Below are 17,728 nucleotides of genomic sequence, written 5' to 3'. Positions count from 1 at the left end.
TGGTAATATCTTTTAGAGGTGATAAGAAAACAGAAGGCATATCCCTTATACCTAGCAAATGCTGATACCTGCATCTTGCAATATCTGCTCATATCAAAGCGTTGACACTAAATTATACTGATGAATTTATAAAAAGTAGCTCTAAAATAAATTTCTTTTATTTTTCATGAGCATAATATAGAAAAGCATCAGATATAAGTGCAGAAATTGTGTCAGAAGCCTTATATGGGATTGTTCCATTGCAGAGTGTACAACTTTACTTAAAATAGATGTAAATGTTTCTGAAAAAGTATAGACACTGTGTTTAGTCTATCTGAACATCTGTGTGCACAGACATGAAGCATAAAATTTTCAAATGGGCACACTCCTGATTCACAAACATCCTCTAATTGACATATACAAACCCAGCTTTTATGCACTGGGATTTGTATGCAGTATAGTTGTAGCTGTGTCAGTCGTAGGATATTAGAGAGACAAAGAAGGTGAGGCAATATTTTTTATTGAACCAATATCTTTGGTTTAGTAAAAAGATATTACCTCACACACCTTGTCTCTCTCATTAGGATTTGTCTGGTTTCTGTCTGACAGATCAAGTAATTTTTCAATTGAATATTGTTAAAGCTACGCTTAAAATGGTGGCTCTGTTTCCTAATATTGCATTTTTGGTGTTTTCAGACTACTTGATGAATTTGGTGATGGCCTAGGAGTTGCTCAAGCCATTTCTTATGTGGATCCTCAGTTTCTCACATATATGGCACTGGAGGAGCGTTTGGCACAGGCCATGGAGGTATTGAAATACGGTTTCTGACTTCTGTGTAAAAATAAAAACGGAACACATTAAAATGACTTAAAACCATGTCACCAGACTAGCTTAAAGGAGCCTAAAGATGACAGTTTTCTTTTTGTTTTGAATAGTAACGCACCAGTGTGTTCCACTGTATAGTCCCTGTGTGTATTAATTCATATCCGCTCACTTTTTAATGACACACATTTTTACTACTTTTTATACTTGTAAGCTCTGCTGATCTAAACAAGTATGAAACAGTGAGCTAGATGCACTTGCTAGTGTGTTATCATTTCTTAGTGCATCATTCACTTAGGTGAAAGTAATCATGAAATGACAGATTTCATGATCCGATGGAGAGCAGCAGAATAAGGCCAATGGACTTCAAAAAAGAATACTTGAGGAAAATCAGAGAATTAGTGGGTAAGGTTCCACTGGGAAAAAAAATCTAAGGGAAAAAGGAGTTCACAGGAGCTGGCAGTTTCTCAAAGAAACCAGTATTTAAGGCTGTAGAGGGACAGTTAACCTGCTCCAGTGGAAAAAGACTAGGCTAATTGGGGAAGCAGCCACAGCTGGGGTTATGCCCTATCAGGCCACAGCGGGCCTATAAAAGGGCTGTCAGTCAGGAGCTGAGTCAGTCTCAGAAGGACCTCGCTGCCTGGGAGAAAAGGGTACCTGAAGCAGAGCAGGGCTGGGGAAAGGCAAGAGGATCTGGGGAGCTCCAGTCTGGCAACCTTGTTAGGGGCCCAAAGCAGGTACTGGGGCTAAAAAGGTGTAGCCCAGGGATAGGCAGAGGCAGCTGGTCCAACCCCCTTATCGATGATGAGTGGCCATTACAGACTGCAGTTTGCCCCAGTGAGAGGGGGCTAGATGATGACTGGCAGTAGCCACGGAGGCAAGATGATCTTAGAGGGTTGGGGGTTCCCCTGGGAGGGGAGACCCAGAGTGTGAGGGTACAGCTGGGGCAGAACCCAAGTTAAAGAGGCACTGGGGTCTGGGAGGGACACAGTGACCTGAGGCATATGAGCCACCAGCTGGCGGAGGGCACTCCAAGGCTGGAAAAGAGCTAATTTCCAGGACAACCAGCAGGATGTGCCAGGCTGATGAGTCATTGCTCTGCTACGAAGGCACAACAGCAAACTGTCCTGATGCAAAGGAAAGATAAGAAGAATAATAGTAATAGGCCAGTATGGCTCCATCATGAGCTCTTTAATGACCCGAAAATCAAAAAGGAATCCTACAAAAGGTGGAAACATGGCCAGATTGCTAAGGATGAATATAAATGAATGCCACAAGCATGTAGGGACAAAATCACAAAGGCTAAGGCACAAAATGAGTTACACCTAGCAACGGTCATGAGACAGGAGAGATTCTATAAATACCTTGGGAGCAAAGAAAGACACAGGAAAGTGTAGGTCTACTAAAGTAGCAGGGAAGGAGAACTAATACTAGATGGCACCAAGAAGACTGAAGTGTTTAATGCCCGTGTTACCTCAGTCTGCATTTAAAAAGGGGTGAATGGTGACCAGATGTTTAACAAAATTAATATTAACAAAGACTAGGAAGGAATACAAGTCAGAATAGAGAAAGTACTGGTTGAAGAATATTTAGATAACTTAGATGTATTCAAGTCAGCAAGGCCTTACAAAATTCATGATAGGGTACTAAAGCAATCTTTAAACCATTAGCAATTATCTTTGAGAACTCATTGAGGATGGGTGATGTGCAGGAGGATTGGAAGGGGCGTATAGTACATGTCTTTTATAGGGAAACTTCAATATCTGGAAAGATACTGCAACAAATTGTTGAGCAATCCATTTGTAAGCATCTAGAGGATAATTGAGTGATAAGTAACGGCCAATATGGATTTGTCAAGAACAAATAATGCCAGACAAACCTAATTACTTTCTTTGACATGTTTACTGGCCTAGTGAATGGGGGTGAAGCAAGTAGATATGAGATATCTTGATTTAGTAAAGCTTTTGGTATAGTCCCATATGTTCCCCTAGGTCCCATAGGGAAATGTTGTCTAGATGAAGTTACTATAAGGTGGATATGCAACTGGTTGAAAAACTGCACTCAAAGAATAGTTATCAATGGCTAGCTGTCAAACTAGGAAGACCTATCTCATGCGGTCATGCAGGGTTCTGTCCTGAGTCTGGTACTAGTCAATATTTTCATTAAAGACTTGGATAATGGAGTAGAGACTACGCTTATAAAATTTGCACTTGACACCAAACTGTTAGGAATTGCAAGCACTTTGCAGGACAGGATTAGAATTCAAAAGACCTTGACAAATTGAAGAATTGGTCTGAAATCAACAAGATGAAATTAAATAAAGTAAAGTTAAATGTACTACATGTAAGAAGGAAAAATCCCATGCATAAATACAAAATGGGTGAATAACTGGCTAGATGATAGTACTGCTGGGTGTTATAGAGGACCACAAATTGCACATGAGCCAGCAATGTGAGGCAGTTACAAAAGAGACTAATATCATCATGGGGCGTATTAACAGGAATGTCATATGTAAGACACGAGGGGCAATTGTTTTGTTGCGCTTGGCATTGTGGGGGACCCATCTGCAGTGTTGCATCCAGTTTTGGGTGCTCAAACTTAAAGAAAAATGTGGACAAATGGGAGAGACTCCAGAGGAGAGCAGCAAAAATTATAACAGGTTTAGAAAACCTGACCTATGAGGAAAGGTTTAAAAAAAACCCAAAAAACTGGGTATGTTCAGTCTTGAGAAAAAGATTGAAGAGGGACATGATGAGTCTTCAAATATGCTGTTATAAAAAGGATAGTGATCAGTGGTCCTTCATGCCTACTGCAGGTAGGACAAGAAATAATCAGCTTAATCTGCAGCAAGGAAGATTTAGGTTAGATATTAGGAAAAACTTTCTAAATCTAAGAAAACAACAAGGAGTCTGGTGGCACCTTAAAGACTAACAGATTTATTTGGGCATAAGCTTTCGTGGGTAAAACACCACTTCTTCAGATGCATTTTCTAAATCTAAGAATAGTTAAGTATTGGAATAGGCTACCAAGGGAGGTTGTGGAATTCCTGTTATTGGAGGTTTTTCTTCATGTTTGCATCCATGTGTTCCACTTAGGTATGTACTCACCCAGCACACCAAAGCTGGAGAACTTTGCTAAGCAGTATCTGTACAGGTGGTGCTCCTACCCATACCTGTGTCAGTTCCTTCTCACTGCCCAGAGCTTGAGTCAGAGTGCTCGTTTTGGTTTTTACCCAGGCCTTGTTTCATGGTGCTGTCTGTGGTTCCCCCCCCCCATGTATAGTTGTTAGTTGTAGTTCGTATAGTAGTACCTCTAGGTTTAGTTTACTAATAGTTAGTTAGGATTTTGCCTGGTGTGATGCCCTCACTGTTGTGTGGTGTAGCAAACCCTTATAGTGGGCCTCAGACTTTTTTGGGGAAGGGCACGTTAAAGAAATCTGCAAGTCATTCAAGAAGAGAAAGGCAAAGAAATGCAGATGGCCAGAAGCTTTCACTTGAAGCAGTACCTTCTGGAGCAGACCATGAGGTCTGCTTCAGTGCCAGGGACCTCCAAAGATTGCCAGACCCCTTAGTGGGCATCTCAGCCAGCACGAGCCGTTGTTTGGGCCAGGTTTGGATTCCTCTTCCAGGAGGAAGAGAGACTGTCTCCCTTCCTCTGGTCCTCCTAGACAAAGATCTCATAAAATGGACCAGGGCTAGGAGAGGTTTCTTCTCCCCTTCTAAGAGGAGTGCAAACCAAGATCGTGATTCATCTGATACATGAGATAGAGCAGGGATATCTACCTGTTCTCTGGTACCAACGTGCAAAGTCTGTACTATTGACTCTGGTACTCTGGCGTATAGGGCAGTATCAGACTTGTTTTGCCTGTCTGTTCCTGACTGTCTACTAATTGAGGAATGTTCAGGTGTGATGGCTTCTTCTTCAGTGTCCTTTGCGCCATGTGAACTTATTACAGACATGACGTTGTTGACACCTTCTTCTGCACCTCTTCCAATTTAGGGCGCAGAGTTGAGGTTGCCCACCTATTTGGTACTGAGGGGCTTGTCAGGGGCTGAGGAGCTAGATCAGATACAAACTTTGGAAAGGCAGTTCTGCAGTTGTTCTACAAGTAGACTCTGATCTCACCTCCTACTCATTCGCTTGTGAGTCACCTGATCTGCAACCACTTGAAGAAGAAAAGACAGTTACTTGGTATCTCATGACATATAGATTGAGAAACTGGAATAATATAAAATTAACATGGCACACGTTAAATGGATTAATAACTGGCTAACTGTTAGGTCTCAAAATGTAACTGTAAATGGGGAATCATCATCATCAAGCATGTCTGTTTCCACTGGAGTCCCACAGGAATCAGTTCTTGGTCCCATGCTGTTTAACATTTTTATCAACGACCTGGAAGAAAACATAAAATAATCACTGATAAAGTTTGCAGATGACATACAAATTGGGGGGGGGGGAGTGGTGAATAATGAAGAGGACAAGTTACTGGTACAGAGCAACTTCAATCACTTGGTAAAATGGACACGAGCAAACAATATGTGTTTTAATGGGACTAAGTATAAATATATACGTCTAGGAACAAAGAATGTAAGGCATACTTACAAGATGGGGTACTCTAGCCGCAGAAGTAGTGACTCTGAAAAAGATTTGGGAGTCATGGTAGATAATCAGCAGAACATGAGCTCCCAGTGTGACACTGTGACCAAAAGAGCTAATGGGATCCTGGGATGCATAAACAGGGGGGATCTTGCGTAGAAGTAGAGAGGTATTATTTTACTTGGCACCAGTGTGACTGCTGCTGGAATACTGAGTCCAGTTCTGGTGTCCAAAATTCCAGAAGGCAGCTGATAAATTAGATAGGGGAAGAGCCACAAGAATGATTGAAGGATTAAAAAACAGTGATACTCAAGGAGTTCAGTCTGTTTAGCTTAACATGTTATGGGATGACTTGATGCCAGTCTGTAAGTATCTACATAGGGAATAAATATTTTTTAAATGAACTCTTAAAATACTTTGCTGTTCCTCATTAAGAGAAGTTAATCTCCAACCAATACAATAACAATAACGATAGCCATCATGCATTCATATAGATACAGTTCAAACTGTTCTAGGAATATGGAACATCCAGTAATGGTAGGATTCATGCCCAGAAATTATTTCTGCTTAACCCTAATTCTAAATTCTTTTTCCTCTTTTTGCCCTTTGATCCCACAGTGGTGCAGGATATATTTCTGCTTTAGATTTGGCTCAGGTCCATTTTAAGAAAAGGTGGCGATTTTTCCAGTCTTAATTATCTTGCTCTGGTAGACAACAGATGACCTCTTCTCTGTAGCATCATACAGAGCATTGCTTTAAACTTTTAGCAGTTGGCCTTCTCATGTCAAAACTAAAATTCAACAGTGTAGCCCAGTTTGGTATTCCTGTCGAAATAAGATTTTGAGGTCCCATGTAGTTTAATTGAGGGTCTGGAGAGGGGAGTGCGTGGAGAGGTGAGTAGATAACATAAAGTGATATAGGATAGTCAGGAGCATAGGGGACTGTGAGGAATTTCAGAGAGACCTAAATAAGTGAGGAGAAAAGACAACAAAACGGCAAACACAATTCATTGTCAATAAATGCAATGTAATACACATTGGAAAGAAAAAATTAAACAACTTATAAGTCAATTGTATCAACTCAAGGAAGCGACCTGGCCTCCATTATAGATAATTCAGTGAAGAGTTCTTGATGTGCAGCTGTAGTTTAAAAAAAAACGTTAGGGTGCATAAGAAAAAGGTTTGAGAATAGTGCAAACAATATTAAATGCTCTTATATAAAGCTGTGATGCAACCTCATCTGGAATAGTGTGTACAGTCTTTTCTCCCCATCTCAAGAAGAATATTACAAAATGGGGGGACGGGGGGTTCAGGGAAAAGCAAGAGTGATGAAGGGAAGGGAAAAATTCTCATATGAAGAGAGATTGAAAAGCTTGAGAGAATAAGAGGAGACATGAAAAATATGTAAAATAATGAATGGTCTAGAGAAGATGAATTAGGGACTTTTCTCCTGTCTCATAACACAAGAACAAGGAAACATATGATTAAATTAAAAGATGAGAAATTAAAAATAGATAAAAATAAATGTTTTACTCCATCTGTAATTAAACTGTGGAATTTGCTGCCATGGGATATCGTTGATGCCAATAATTTAACAAAATGTCAAAAGGAATTGGATAATCTATATATCAGAATAATTAGTCAGAATTATAATGCATGATCATAAAAGATTTGGAAGAGATTCAGATTGGCTAAAGATCAAATGTTAGAGGTCAGGGTGAGACCTAATGTGAGGAGCAGATTATCCCACACTTGCCTGCTGTGGAGTTCTTCACCTTTTTTTGACATCTGATACTGGTCACTGTCAGACAGGATACTGAACTATATGGACCATGGGTCTGACCCATTATGGCAATTCCTATGTTCCCAGACACCTCAATCTTAGGTTACATTGTACAAAAGAAGTGCTAAATGGTGCTTTTAGATGTGTAATGTACTGTTGTAAAGTAATTGCTGCAGTGAGTGCCTGGTATGTGATGCTGTAAATGCAGGAACAACATCATTTGACTACCAATCCATTAGTTCAAAGGGGTAAATTCAATAGACTAATTTGTTGTAGTACACATGGAGAATATATTAAATCTCTGTCTAGAGCTCACTCCCTTAATATATTGATCATGGGCCTCTTCAGTCCTCTCCTGGTAATAGCCGTGGGAGGAGATCTGGGAGATGAAAAACCCCATGAGGATCCCTTCACATTTTTCTTCATTTAATCAGGGGACAGGGGTTGTAGCATCAGCAGTGATTCTGTTCCCATGCCACCTAGGTTCCCTAAGACCCACGAGAAGTCAGGGCCATCCAAACAAAAGTCATACCTCTGCATCTGCTCTAGGCCCTCTACCACTCAGCTCTACCCAGATCCTTAACAGCACATCTCAACTGGAGACAAATTGCTTTACCTCTGCTATTCCTTTACTGAGTCACAGGTTTTTGTTCAGGGTGGATTTGATTTAAATCATGTTTTAAATCACTAGTCAGGAAAACTCGATTTAATCATGGATTTCTACATAAAAGTGCTTTCTTGTTGGTTGTTATAACCTTAATACATAGTCTTCACAATTCAGAGGTAGATGTAGGTTTAATTGTTAGAAGGCACACACTATACATTTTTAAAGTGATTTATTTTGAAAACTTTTCAGATTAGTTTTACAGCAATATCAGAAAATGAATGATTGTTTGGTTATTTCATTTACCAAAGGTAATTGAAGCAGGTAGTTCACCTCCCAGTGACTTGAGAAATATCTCCAATTCAACAGGTTAATCATCATTAATATTGTGAGGATTTTCTTGCCATGCTGTATTAGGAGAACATCACCACACAGACATTTAAATTGTTTTATTTAGCTAAAACAACAACGTTATGTATTCTGGATTTTTTTCTTCAACATTAAACATATAATATTTTAACAAAACAAGCATCTGAATTTTTGAATTTAGTTAAACATTCAAGTTTTTAAAAATCAGATTTGTTTTTGTTAAAATTGTTTTTAACTAAAATAGTTAAATGGCATTTTTTTAAAAAATAAACAAGTCGACTATGTCAGCCAGGTCAACATGAGAAACGTACAATATTGGCTTCTGCCGCTAAGTATTGTCTTCACCTTCATTTTCCTGTTTGTTCATAATCTGGAAAAGAAAAACAAGCTTTCCTGCTTTTTCAGGTCCCAAACAATTTCTCAATTTGGAATGAATTAGTCCAAAGGAAGAAAATATTTTTTCTACGCCAGCAGAAGAAGCTACTTCTGTTAAAAGTGAGATTATCACTTCAACAGTCTCTGTCTGAATCCAAGTGCTTAAGAACTGGAGGAAGTTCTCTGGTGTGCCTTTCTTTAGAACATCATCAGCAAACATATATTTCTTGAATGGTTCTTATTCCCAAACAGAATATTTTCTAGGCTGTTCAACTGTTTTCAGACATGGTTTAAAGTGCTGAGGAGACTTTAAAAATTTTATTAATGCCAAGAATCAACCCTACATGTGTAATATGTACCTTCCAGGCTGGAAGGGAATTGGCTTTCACAATATGAAGGAAGCAAACTTTCACACATAATTAACATCAGTACAGAAAACCTGATTTATTATAATAGTGGCTACAACTTCTTATAAGACAAGAAACCAATACAACAATATCAGCATTCTGATTAATAACCGAGCCTAATGAAAATGAGTAATTTTGAGGATTTTGAGTCCTAATATACGCGTACACCTTTGCATTAAACATTTTATGATGTAAAGAATAGCTACCCATGTGAACCACTGGTAAAAACCTATTGGCATATCCGTCTAAAATTTGCATTTCCAGTAATCATGAGGGGGAGACTATAGGTATCATGTTTTAGTAGATCGCTTCCTTAAATTCTATAACTTGACCCAGTGCACTTCTGCCCAACTCTGTTCTTCCAAGAGCTTCTTCCTTTTAATATGGCTAATGTCAATGCGTCTTCCTCTCCAAACTTAAATCCATGAAGCAATTTGAAAAATGGATATTGCCTGTTTCTGATTTGATTATCAGTTGTATCTGCTTCTTTCACTGAATTGAAAATCTGGCATATGTCAAGGGTTGTCATTTGCTACCCCCTTGTCCAAAAGAACAGACTTATTGCATTGGTTTTCTGAATGTAGGAAATGTTTAATCTCTGATCATGTTATCTTTAGATATGTTAAATTCCCTACCCTCTACTATCTAGCTATATTGGGAAGATTTCTGATCAGTAGAGCATCCTATATATTTTTGCATACTTACTACATTCAGAGTTACAGAATATTTTCTAAGCTGTTCAACTGTTTTCAGAAATGGTTTAAAGTGGTGAGGAGACTTTCAAAATAGCAAAAAAAACTACATCTATATTATTTGATTATACCAGAAACAACAGGGATTTTGAGACGATCTCAAGATATGTACTCCAAATCAGAATTCTATAGATGGCTCACCTCTACTCTGAGCTTCAAGATAGTTACAAAAATTGGCCAGAAAACATCAAGAATTATCCAACATATGGCTTGGTTTCCTTTGGGAGAACTTTGTATGTACCTTCTGGAACTTGAAAAGGAAACTGACTGAAAATCTGTGCTACCCAGAGGACTGTGTGTTTGGCTTTCATCTGGTTTTTGATCTACTAAGGTCCCATGTTTGATGAGCATAGCCTGATTTAGAAACGGGAAATACTGTTTTAAATTCTCTTACAAAAGGTTCTAGAACCGTAGTGGGCAGCCTGTGGGCCGCGGGCTACTGGGAGCTGTCGGGGGCCTGTGGATGGTCAACGTCAACATGTCTCGTGGCCCGCAGTCAGCTTACCCTGATGGGCCCACAGGTTGCCCACCACTGTTCTAGAAGCAAGGGCGGGTCTACCAATTTTGCTGCCCCAAGCAGTCGCCAGCGAATTGCTGCCGTGGTGGGGGTGCCGCCAAATTGCCACCGTGGGACACGGACTGCTGCCCCATTCTGAATGCCGCCTCAAGCACCTACTTGGAAAGCTGGTGCCTGGAGCCAGCCCTGTCTAGAAGATGGAGTCTAACATGATTTGGCTGGCTAGTGTTACCCTAAATTAAGGCAAGCTACTTAGTGTAGAACACTGTAGAAAAGGTGCAGCACCATTCCACATTAGTTAGGCACACAGTGCTAGAAATTAATGTTCCTGATACTGTTTTCAAACCAAGTTTAAATGATTCCTTATCTTGCTTTTAGGTCCCTGTAGATAGAGCCTTTAAATGGTGCACCATGCAATTGGAAAATCTAAAATTGATGTGAAGCAAGTAAAATAAAATAAAAATCTTGGAACAGAGAATGACTTACATTTCTCAAAATACTGGCATAATGGTACGAAGGTTTTCTCTCCTATTTAGTATCACTGTCATAATGCCCACAAACATTCCAGCCCTGGAATTACATTTTTCAGAAAAATAATCTTTTAGGCTAGCTTGTTCTGGGGTATAAACAGTTAAGAATCCTGCACTCCCTTTCACTAACCTGAGTCTTTTCAAATTCAGGTAACAAGCATGTTCATGGAAATGACTTATCACAGTCTACAGGTATCGGCAATTTCTGATTATCTACATATACGGAATGTAGGAAATATGTTGAATATGGGATAGTAAATAGCATTTTGTTCTGTAGCTTAAAAGGAAGACTGGCTGCTCCCTGTCAAATACAATGAGGTGTCCAAGAGTATCACAGTTTGGCAGCATTTTGCATGTGGGGTTAAGGGCGTTCTCAAAGTCTAACCCAGGGGTCAGCAACTTTTCAGAAGTGGTGTGTTGAGTCTTCATTTATTCACTCTAATTTAAGGTTTCGTATGCCAGTAATACATTTTAACATTTTTAAAAGGTCTCTTTCTATAAATCTCTAATATATAACTAAACTATTGTTGTATGTAAAGTAAGTAAGGTTTTTAAAATGTTTAAGAAACTTCATTTAAAATTAAATTAAAATGCAGAGACCCCCGGACCGGTGGCTAGGACCTGGGAAGTGTGAGTGCCACTGAAAATCAGCTCACGTGCCGCCTTTGGCGTGCGTGCCATAGGTTGCCTACCCCTGGTCTAACCACTGATTTGAAATACTATGTACGATTTTTTGATATTTGAGGAACTAGTGGGTTGATTTTAATGATATCATCAAGAAAATCCTATCTGTCTTGTGACAGTGCAATTCATTCTTTCAGAGGTACTAATTTATTTAAACCCCCTTCCTCAATCGTCCCAAAATTTCTAATGTTCCTTATCTGAACTAGCAAATTCATTTGCCAGATACCTTTCCCCGTGACAACTTAACTTTCATCTAAGTCTATTTTAGCTCAGAAGTTATTCAGAAAATCTCTCTACCTAGCAAAACCAATTTGCTGTAGCTAAGGAGCACTTGAAAGGGGCGTGAAACTGTAGTATTGCAAAAATCCAAGTTTATCTTACTCTGGGAAAGGGAGAGACTGAGCTGTCACAATTAAGCACGACTCTATCAATTGGTAGATTAGCCAATTTTTTATTAATAGATTCCAGAATCTTACTGAATGTCAAAGAAAGCTCCGCTTCAGTGTCCAGTAAACTTAATCTTATAAACCATTGTGACAATTTTCCACCTGTTCTAATTAAGCTATAGAACAAGTGCTGGTATGTCCTTCTACTCATTTCAGAGTACAAGATGGGTTGTAGGCTCAGATAGGAGGATGAGAGTGGAAACCTGGCTGGAAGTCTATAGACAGGAGGTGCAAAAAAACCTTTAAAATAAGCAATAATTAGGAAATGCATCAGTCGGGGAGGAAGTAGAGGCCTGAGGTTGATTCCCAGGTGTTCTCATTAACTGTTTTTAATAACATACACGACTACATTTTGTAGCTTCAGGATAGCCATTTCTTTGGACTACTTTGATATTTAGGCTTGGGGAAAAGGATCAAACAAATTATTATCCCCTCCTCCCCTTCCCTACGCCATCCTTCAGATTTTTATTTTCATGATTTCCCAAATTTCTTGTCCATTTCTTGCTTTTGATGTTTTTTTCATCTTAAAACTATGTTATGTAATACTGCATTTAAAGATTTAAACATTTTTGAAGATTAACACTCAAAGATAATATCTTATATAGGAACATAAATTAAACCAATTCTAACCCTTTAGAATGTTGGACTTGGTTCTGTAAACTTTCTCCCTATTTAAAGATTGAGATGGACACACTCAAAGTAAATCCAGATATAATCCAACATAGTAGTCCCTTAGTTTAGTGTATTGAGTGCTTTCCCCTTTTGTATTTTACGTTAATTAGTAATTAATTGGCTGCTGTAGATCTCAGTAACATTTTCTGTAAATATTATGTTAGTATTTAAGTTTTTTTTTAAATATTAGTATTCAAACCTAATGAGTTTTGTGTCCATTAGAATAATTAAATTGGATGCTGACTCCCCCCCCCCCAAATCCATGCCTATAACATATATGTATTAAAGTGGCATCTTAGCTGTTCAGTTTCAATTGCTATTGTTCTATTGTAAGACTATTGTTAGGTCTATCCTAAATTGAAATCTGTCAAATTTCAGAGCAAGTTGGGGGATGGGGTGGGGGGATGGTAGGGGGTTGTACTATGTCTCTTCTTATCATCTAGTGTGCACCTTGGGGAATAATAGATGTTAGTTTGCTTTAATCTGCTGAAGTGCCTTAGAAATTTGAAGAATTTGCAGTTTGACCTAAGTACGTTCTTATGCAAATCTAAAGTAGTTCTTCTGGTTTTACTGGATTTTGAAAACTTATTAAATTGATGCCTCATCTCAGTCTCAGACTTCTTATTTTAAACACTAGGGACCTGAGTTGCCAAGTATTCAGTCAGAGTCCACATTAGATATGCATATTCCAATATCTTTCTGATGAACCTCAACTTTGAAACTTGGGAACCTGTTCAAATGTCATTTATTAGTTTAGTGTGCTGTTCTTAAAAGTAAAATGTATTTTTATGAATAGCTTGTGCTTATCTCTTTGGTGATAAGATGGATGGCTTGTTAGTGATGAAATATGTGTCTCTGGGTGGAAGAATCAAGGAGACACAGTGTAAAATGGCTTAACTTGTTTTGTTTATTTGTGTTTGAACGTTTGTCACGTTACGTATACAGAAATATATGTTTGAGTTAATATATATTGATAAATATTTATTTACTTCCCAATAAGAATCTCTTTTTAAAGAAAGAGGTATCATAATTATTGAAGATACTAGGCATTAAGAGCCATGTGGTGCCAGTTTAATAAAATATTTATGTTCCAGATTCACTCTCCTGCTCAGTCAGCCTTGTGCCATACTAGCTACTTGAAAAGAGGTCTATGAGTTCCTGCACAATCCCACTTTCCCTTGGTCCCAGCATAAGGAACGTGACAGGGGAGCTTGCTATATCTATGTGATCCTCAGCTGCCAGGATAGATTTTTGGGGCCAATGGTAACTAGCAAGTGAGAGCATAGCCAAAAAGTTGCTGTCATTTATGTGAGGTCTAGCATTGGGGACCCTCAAAAGTGGCTTTAATGCCATCCTTGTTTCCGCCCTCTCTGGATTTGTGCTGAGCGGAATTCAGCTGGTCCAGTGAATATAGGCTTCTGACTTTAAAATCTGTTTTTCCAGACTTGCAAGGTCTGGTTTGCTCAGTGGTTTTGCCTGTGATCCATTATTCCAGTATTCTTGGCTTTCTAGCTTGATTTAAATTTTTTTTTAAAGGATTTTCTATATTTAAGATGTAAAATCTATTTAACATGTCATCCACTCCGTATAATAGCTCAGTATTATGTTCATTTGCTTCGGCTTTTCATGTTGTAAGTACAATAAATGTTCTTTAAGTTGGGAAATAAGAAAACAATAATAAATATACCAGTACATTTCTACAGTACCTTTCATCCAGGAATTGTAAAATACTTTACAAATAATTGATTAAGGCTCTCAACGTCATTATAAGGTAAGTAAATATTACATGGGGACCGCTTCTCTGTGCACTGAAAAGCAGCTACACATTAGATGGAACATGTTTTATGTTATGCTACATAAATTAAGGTCAGAAAATAAAGAATACTGTATCTAGTTGAAACTGAAGTATGAATTTTAGTTGGACAGAATGTGACTAATCATGTCGTATTTGGTCAGGGACACCAGTGTTAACTCCTTACTCTTAGAAAAGGTGATCTTTAATGACCTTGTATTGGTCAAGATCTTAAGTTGTAAGTGTTAACCAAGAAATGGCTCCTCAAAGAGTACAGTGCTTTTCCACTCACCACTATATGTTGGTTGAGTAGCTAGCCACAGGGAAGAGTACCATCTACTGAAATATCCCTACTCCTTGCATTACTTGAGTCTTCCTGAAATGTCACTCATCCACATAATGACCTCGATGGATTCTGCTTTCTTTCTGAAAACTAGTATTGCTGCTGATACATAGTCAAGCCCACTACTATGGACTTAATTTCTCGTTTATAGTTTTGGGCTATGTTGTAATTGAAACTGGGAAATCTGTTAACTTGAAGCCATTGGTACTGCTTTCAGAAGGTGACAACAGCAGTGTGTTATTAAGGAAACAGTCAATTCTGACCTCCTGCATCCTCTAAATCATTCCTGAAAAGACATTTTCATGCCATTTTGTTCAGCCACTGTATGATACGAGTAAATATTTATTAGGGAGTAGTTTGAGACCATAACTCTCTTTGCTAATAACCTAATTGATATTTGAAACCAGGGATCCAGAAATAAGTAGCCAATCAATTAACTTTCTGTTCCATTTGACCTGTAAAAATCTAGCAGTAATGCTGCTCTACATAACTTGCATAACCCTTTTGCTTAATAAAGTAACACAATAGCTATATTAATTTTTTTTGGTCTGTTGGGTTTTTTAAATGTGAAGTATCTCTGTCATGAATAAGGAAATGTAACTGTTTTAAAAAAACTTCCTTTTTAGACTGCTTTGGCACATCTGGAGTCTCTTGCAGTGGATGTTGAGCAAGCTCATCCACCAGCCAGCAAAGAAAGCATAGACTGTCTGCCACAGATTATTATTACAGAAAATCACAATGGTATGGAAAAAGCAGCCCACTAAAAATTTAAATTCCTGCAAAATGTATCTAAGCTTAAATTTGTTATAGTGTGGTAGTGTACATACAGTATTTAAAGGAAACTGACACTCTGTTACGCAGCACAATACTGAGTGGTAAATTCAGAAATTATCTGTTCACTCCGAGTAGAACATAAGGGCCCTTTGGAAAATGACTTGCTTACTCTGGTAAACTGTATCATATTATGATTAGCCACTGATATCTTCTTAACATATTTCACTTGATTTTTAATTAAACTTAAATTTTAAAATTTGTGATGTGTCTTTATTTTTTTTCCCCTCAAGCTGTTGGTCAGGAGCAATGTTGTGCTATCTGTTGCAGTGAGTATGTGAAAGAAGAAATAATAACTGAGCTGCCCTGTCATCATTTCTTTCACAAACCCTGTGTAACACTTTGGTTACAGAAGGTGAGTTCTCCTTTGCTTGCTTGCATGATTAGTGGTGAATTTGTGCTTTTTTAGTTAGAACAACATGCAACTTTTTCTGAAAACTTATTATGAGATTTTTTCACAAAATAGTTAATTGAATTATTTTAATATTTTAAGAAACAGTTTTGTTGGTAGTGAAAAGAAATCTATAGGAGTATGCAAGGAGCAAAGTTGATTAGTCTTGACTATTTAATATATACAGGACCCATAAACAATTTAGACATTGCTTGCAATGTGTGTACAGCCCTAATGTTGAACTGCAGCAGTGATGGTACCAATATTCTTTAGAATGACCAACCCCTAGAACACCATACTGTGCTTCTCATTACTAGGAGGAAAAAAGAAAATTTAAATGGGTTAGATAAAAAAATTCTTCTTGGATTGGAGGAATTGACTTAAACTTGTTTAATTTAATTTTTTTCTTCATAACTTACCTAGGAAGAGAGAATAGCAAACTACAAGAGTGAAGAGTGCAACATCACTCAAGATGAGGAATTGTTTAAGGTGGTTCAGAGCAATTTAACTAGAAGTAATAACGTTAAATTGCACTGGAAAATTTAGGCTGAGGTCTATTTGGTTGTGGAATTTTCTCCTCAGCACAGGGATGAAAACCTCAGTGGTTGAGACATTTAAAAGATGGGTGAATAAAGCAGTTGAGAATTGCTATTGGAAAACGTGTAGAGTCATGCACACTTTGCAATTAACCTGTTTCTTTTTGTCTCTTCTAGTCAGGAACATGCCCGGTGTGTCGTCATGTGCTTGCACCTGTACTCCCTGAAGCAGCAGCTGCTGCTACTTCCTTTCTCTCTGATCATGATTCCCCTCCAGTCCACAGTGCTGCAGGAACACAATAAAATTAACCTCTGGTATGAGATGTTGCCCCAGCAAACTAAAAATGTAAATTTCTTCTGTTTTAATTACAATGTGAAAACAATTATATATAAAATATATTATATATAAAGGCTATATATAGTATATATTTTAGTTTAGAAAGAGAATGTAAGACTTTCTAAACTGTTTAGATTTACAATAATAGCTAAAATTTTCAAACTGAAAGTTAGAAAAATTTGCATCAGTTTTCTGCTGTAGAAATCTTGCTGTTAACCGTAATATCTAAAGCTTGTATTATGTTAAATTTGTCAAAAGAATGATCATTAATGTGGCACTTTATGTGTTCAAGTTCTTGCAACTGCAGTGCAGTTGGATCTTATTAAAGTTATGCTTATAACCTGTTTTACATAATATAACTGAACAATGTGTTTTTTGTTTTTTTGTTTTTGTCAGATAGTTGCATCAAGTGACTTTGTAATTGATCTCTCATATTTGCATCAAATGTGAAGACGTTCTGTGATCACAGCCATAGTAAAATTTGGTTTCACTGGAAATAAACTGCATAATACACTTTTTTTATCTTATGACTTTTTCCATAATACTCTTTTCCCATATGTGTGAACTACTGCTTATCTTTTATGGATACTACAATGTGGAGATTTTAGAAATATTTGCACTAGTCTTGAGCATATGGCCTGTCTTATAAATAAATAAATAAATAAGTGGGGTCTGAAATGTAATGCTGGGATTTTCAAAGGAGTCTAAAGAGTTAAGTCAATGGGAGTCAGATGCCTAATTCCTTTAATCTCTTTTGCAAATCCCATGCTAAATATTTCAGTCTTGAGTTTTAGGGGACTGGTTTTGCTTTGCTCACTTTGTGCAAAGATGTTCAAAATAGTTTCTTGTGTCTGGGAATGTTTGTCTGAAAACTGGAGTGAGGACTCTTCAGACGGAATTGAGAAAAACCCAGAATACTGTAGTAACCACAAAGGCAAAGGATGGAATATGGCAATGGA

At 37.8% G+C, this 17,728-nt stretch overlaps 1 protein-coding gene across 7 annotated transcripts in view; it reads left to right on the top strand.

Moving 5' to 3' along the window:
- PJA2 (praja ring finger ubiquitin ligase 2) overlaps window positions 1–17,280 on the top strand; it is an 89,892-nt gene extending 72,612 nt beyond the window's left edge. For all 7 annotated transcript variants that reach the window (XM_043514892.1, XM_038402760.2, XM_043514894.1 and 4 more), the window contains 4 exons: window positions 676–787; window positions 15,301–15,415; window positions 15,739–15,860; window positions 16,610–17,280. In XM_043514892.1, the coding sequence (XP_043370827.1) occupies window positions 676–787; window positions 15,301–15,415; window positions 15,739–15,860; window positions 16,610–16,735 (475 nt within the window). In that variant the 3' untranslated portion in view covers window positions 16,736–17,280. The remainder of the gene's footprint in view (window positions 1–675; window positions 788–15,300; window positions 15,416–15,738; window positions 15,861–16,609) is intronic.
- The last annotated feature ends 448 nt before the right edge of the window (window positions 17,281–17,728 follow it).

The sequence above is a fragment of the Dermochelys coriacea genome, chromosome 5, assembly GCF_009764565.3.
Source record: "Dermochelys coriacea isolate rDerCor1 chromosome 5, rDerCor1.pri.v4, whole genome shotgun sequence".
NCBI classification, from domain to species: domain Eukaryota; kingdom Metazoa; phylum Chordata; order Testudines; family Dermochelyidae; genus Dermochelys; species Dermochelys coriacea.
This window is presented reverse-complemented; position numbering and strand designations above follow the sequence as displayed.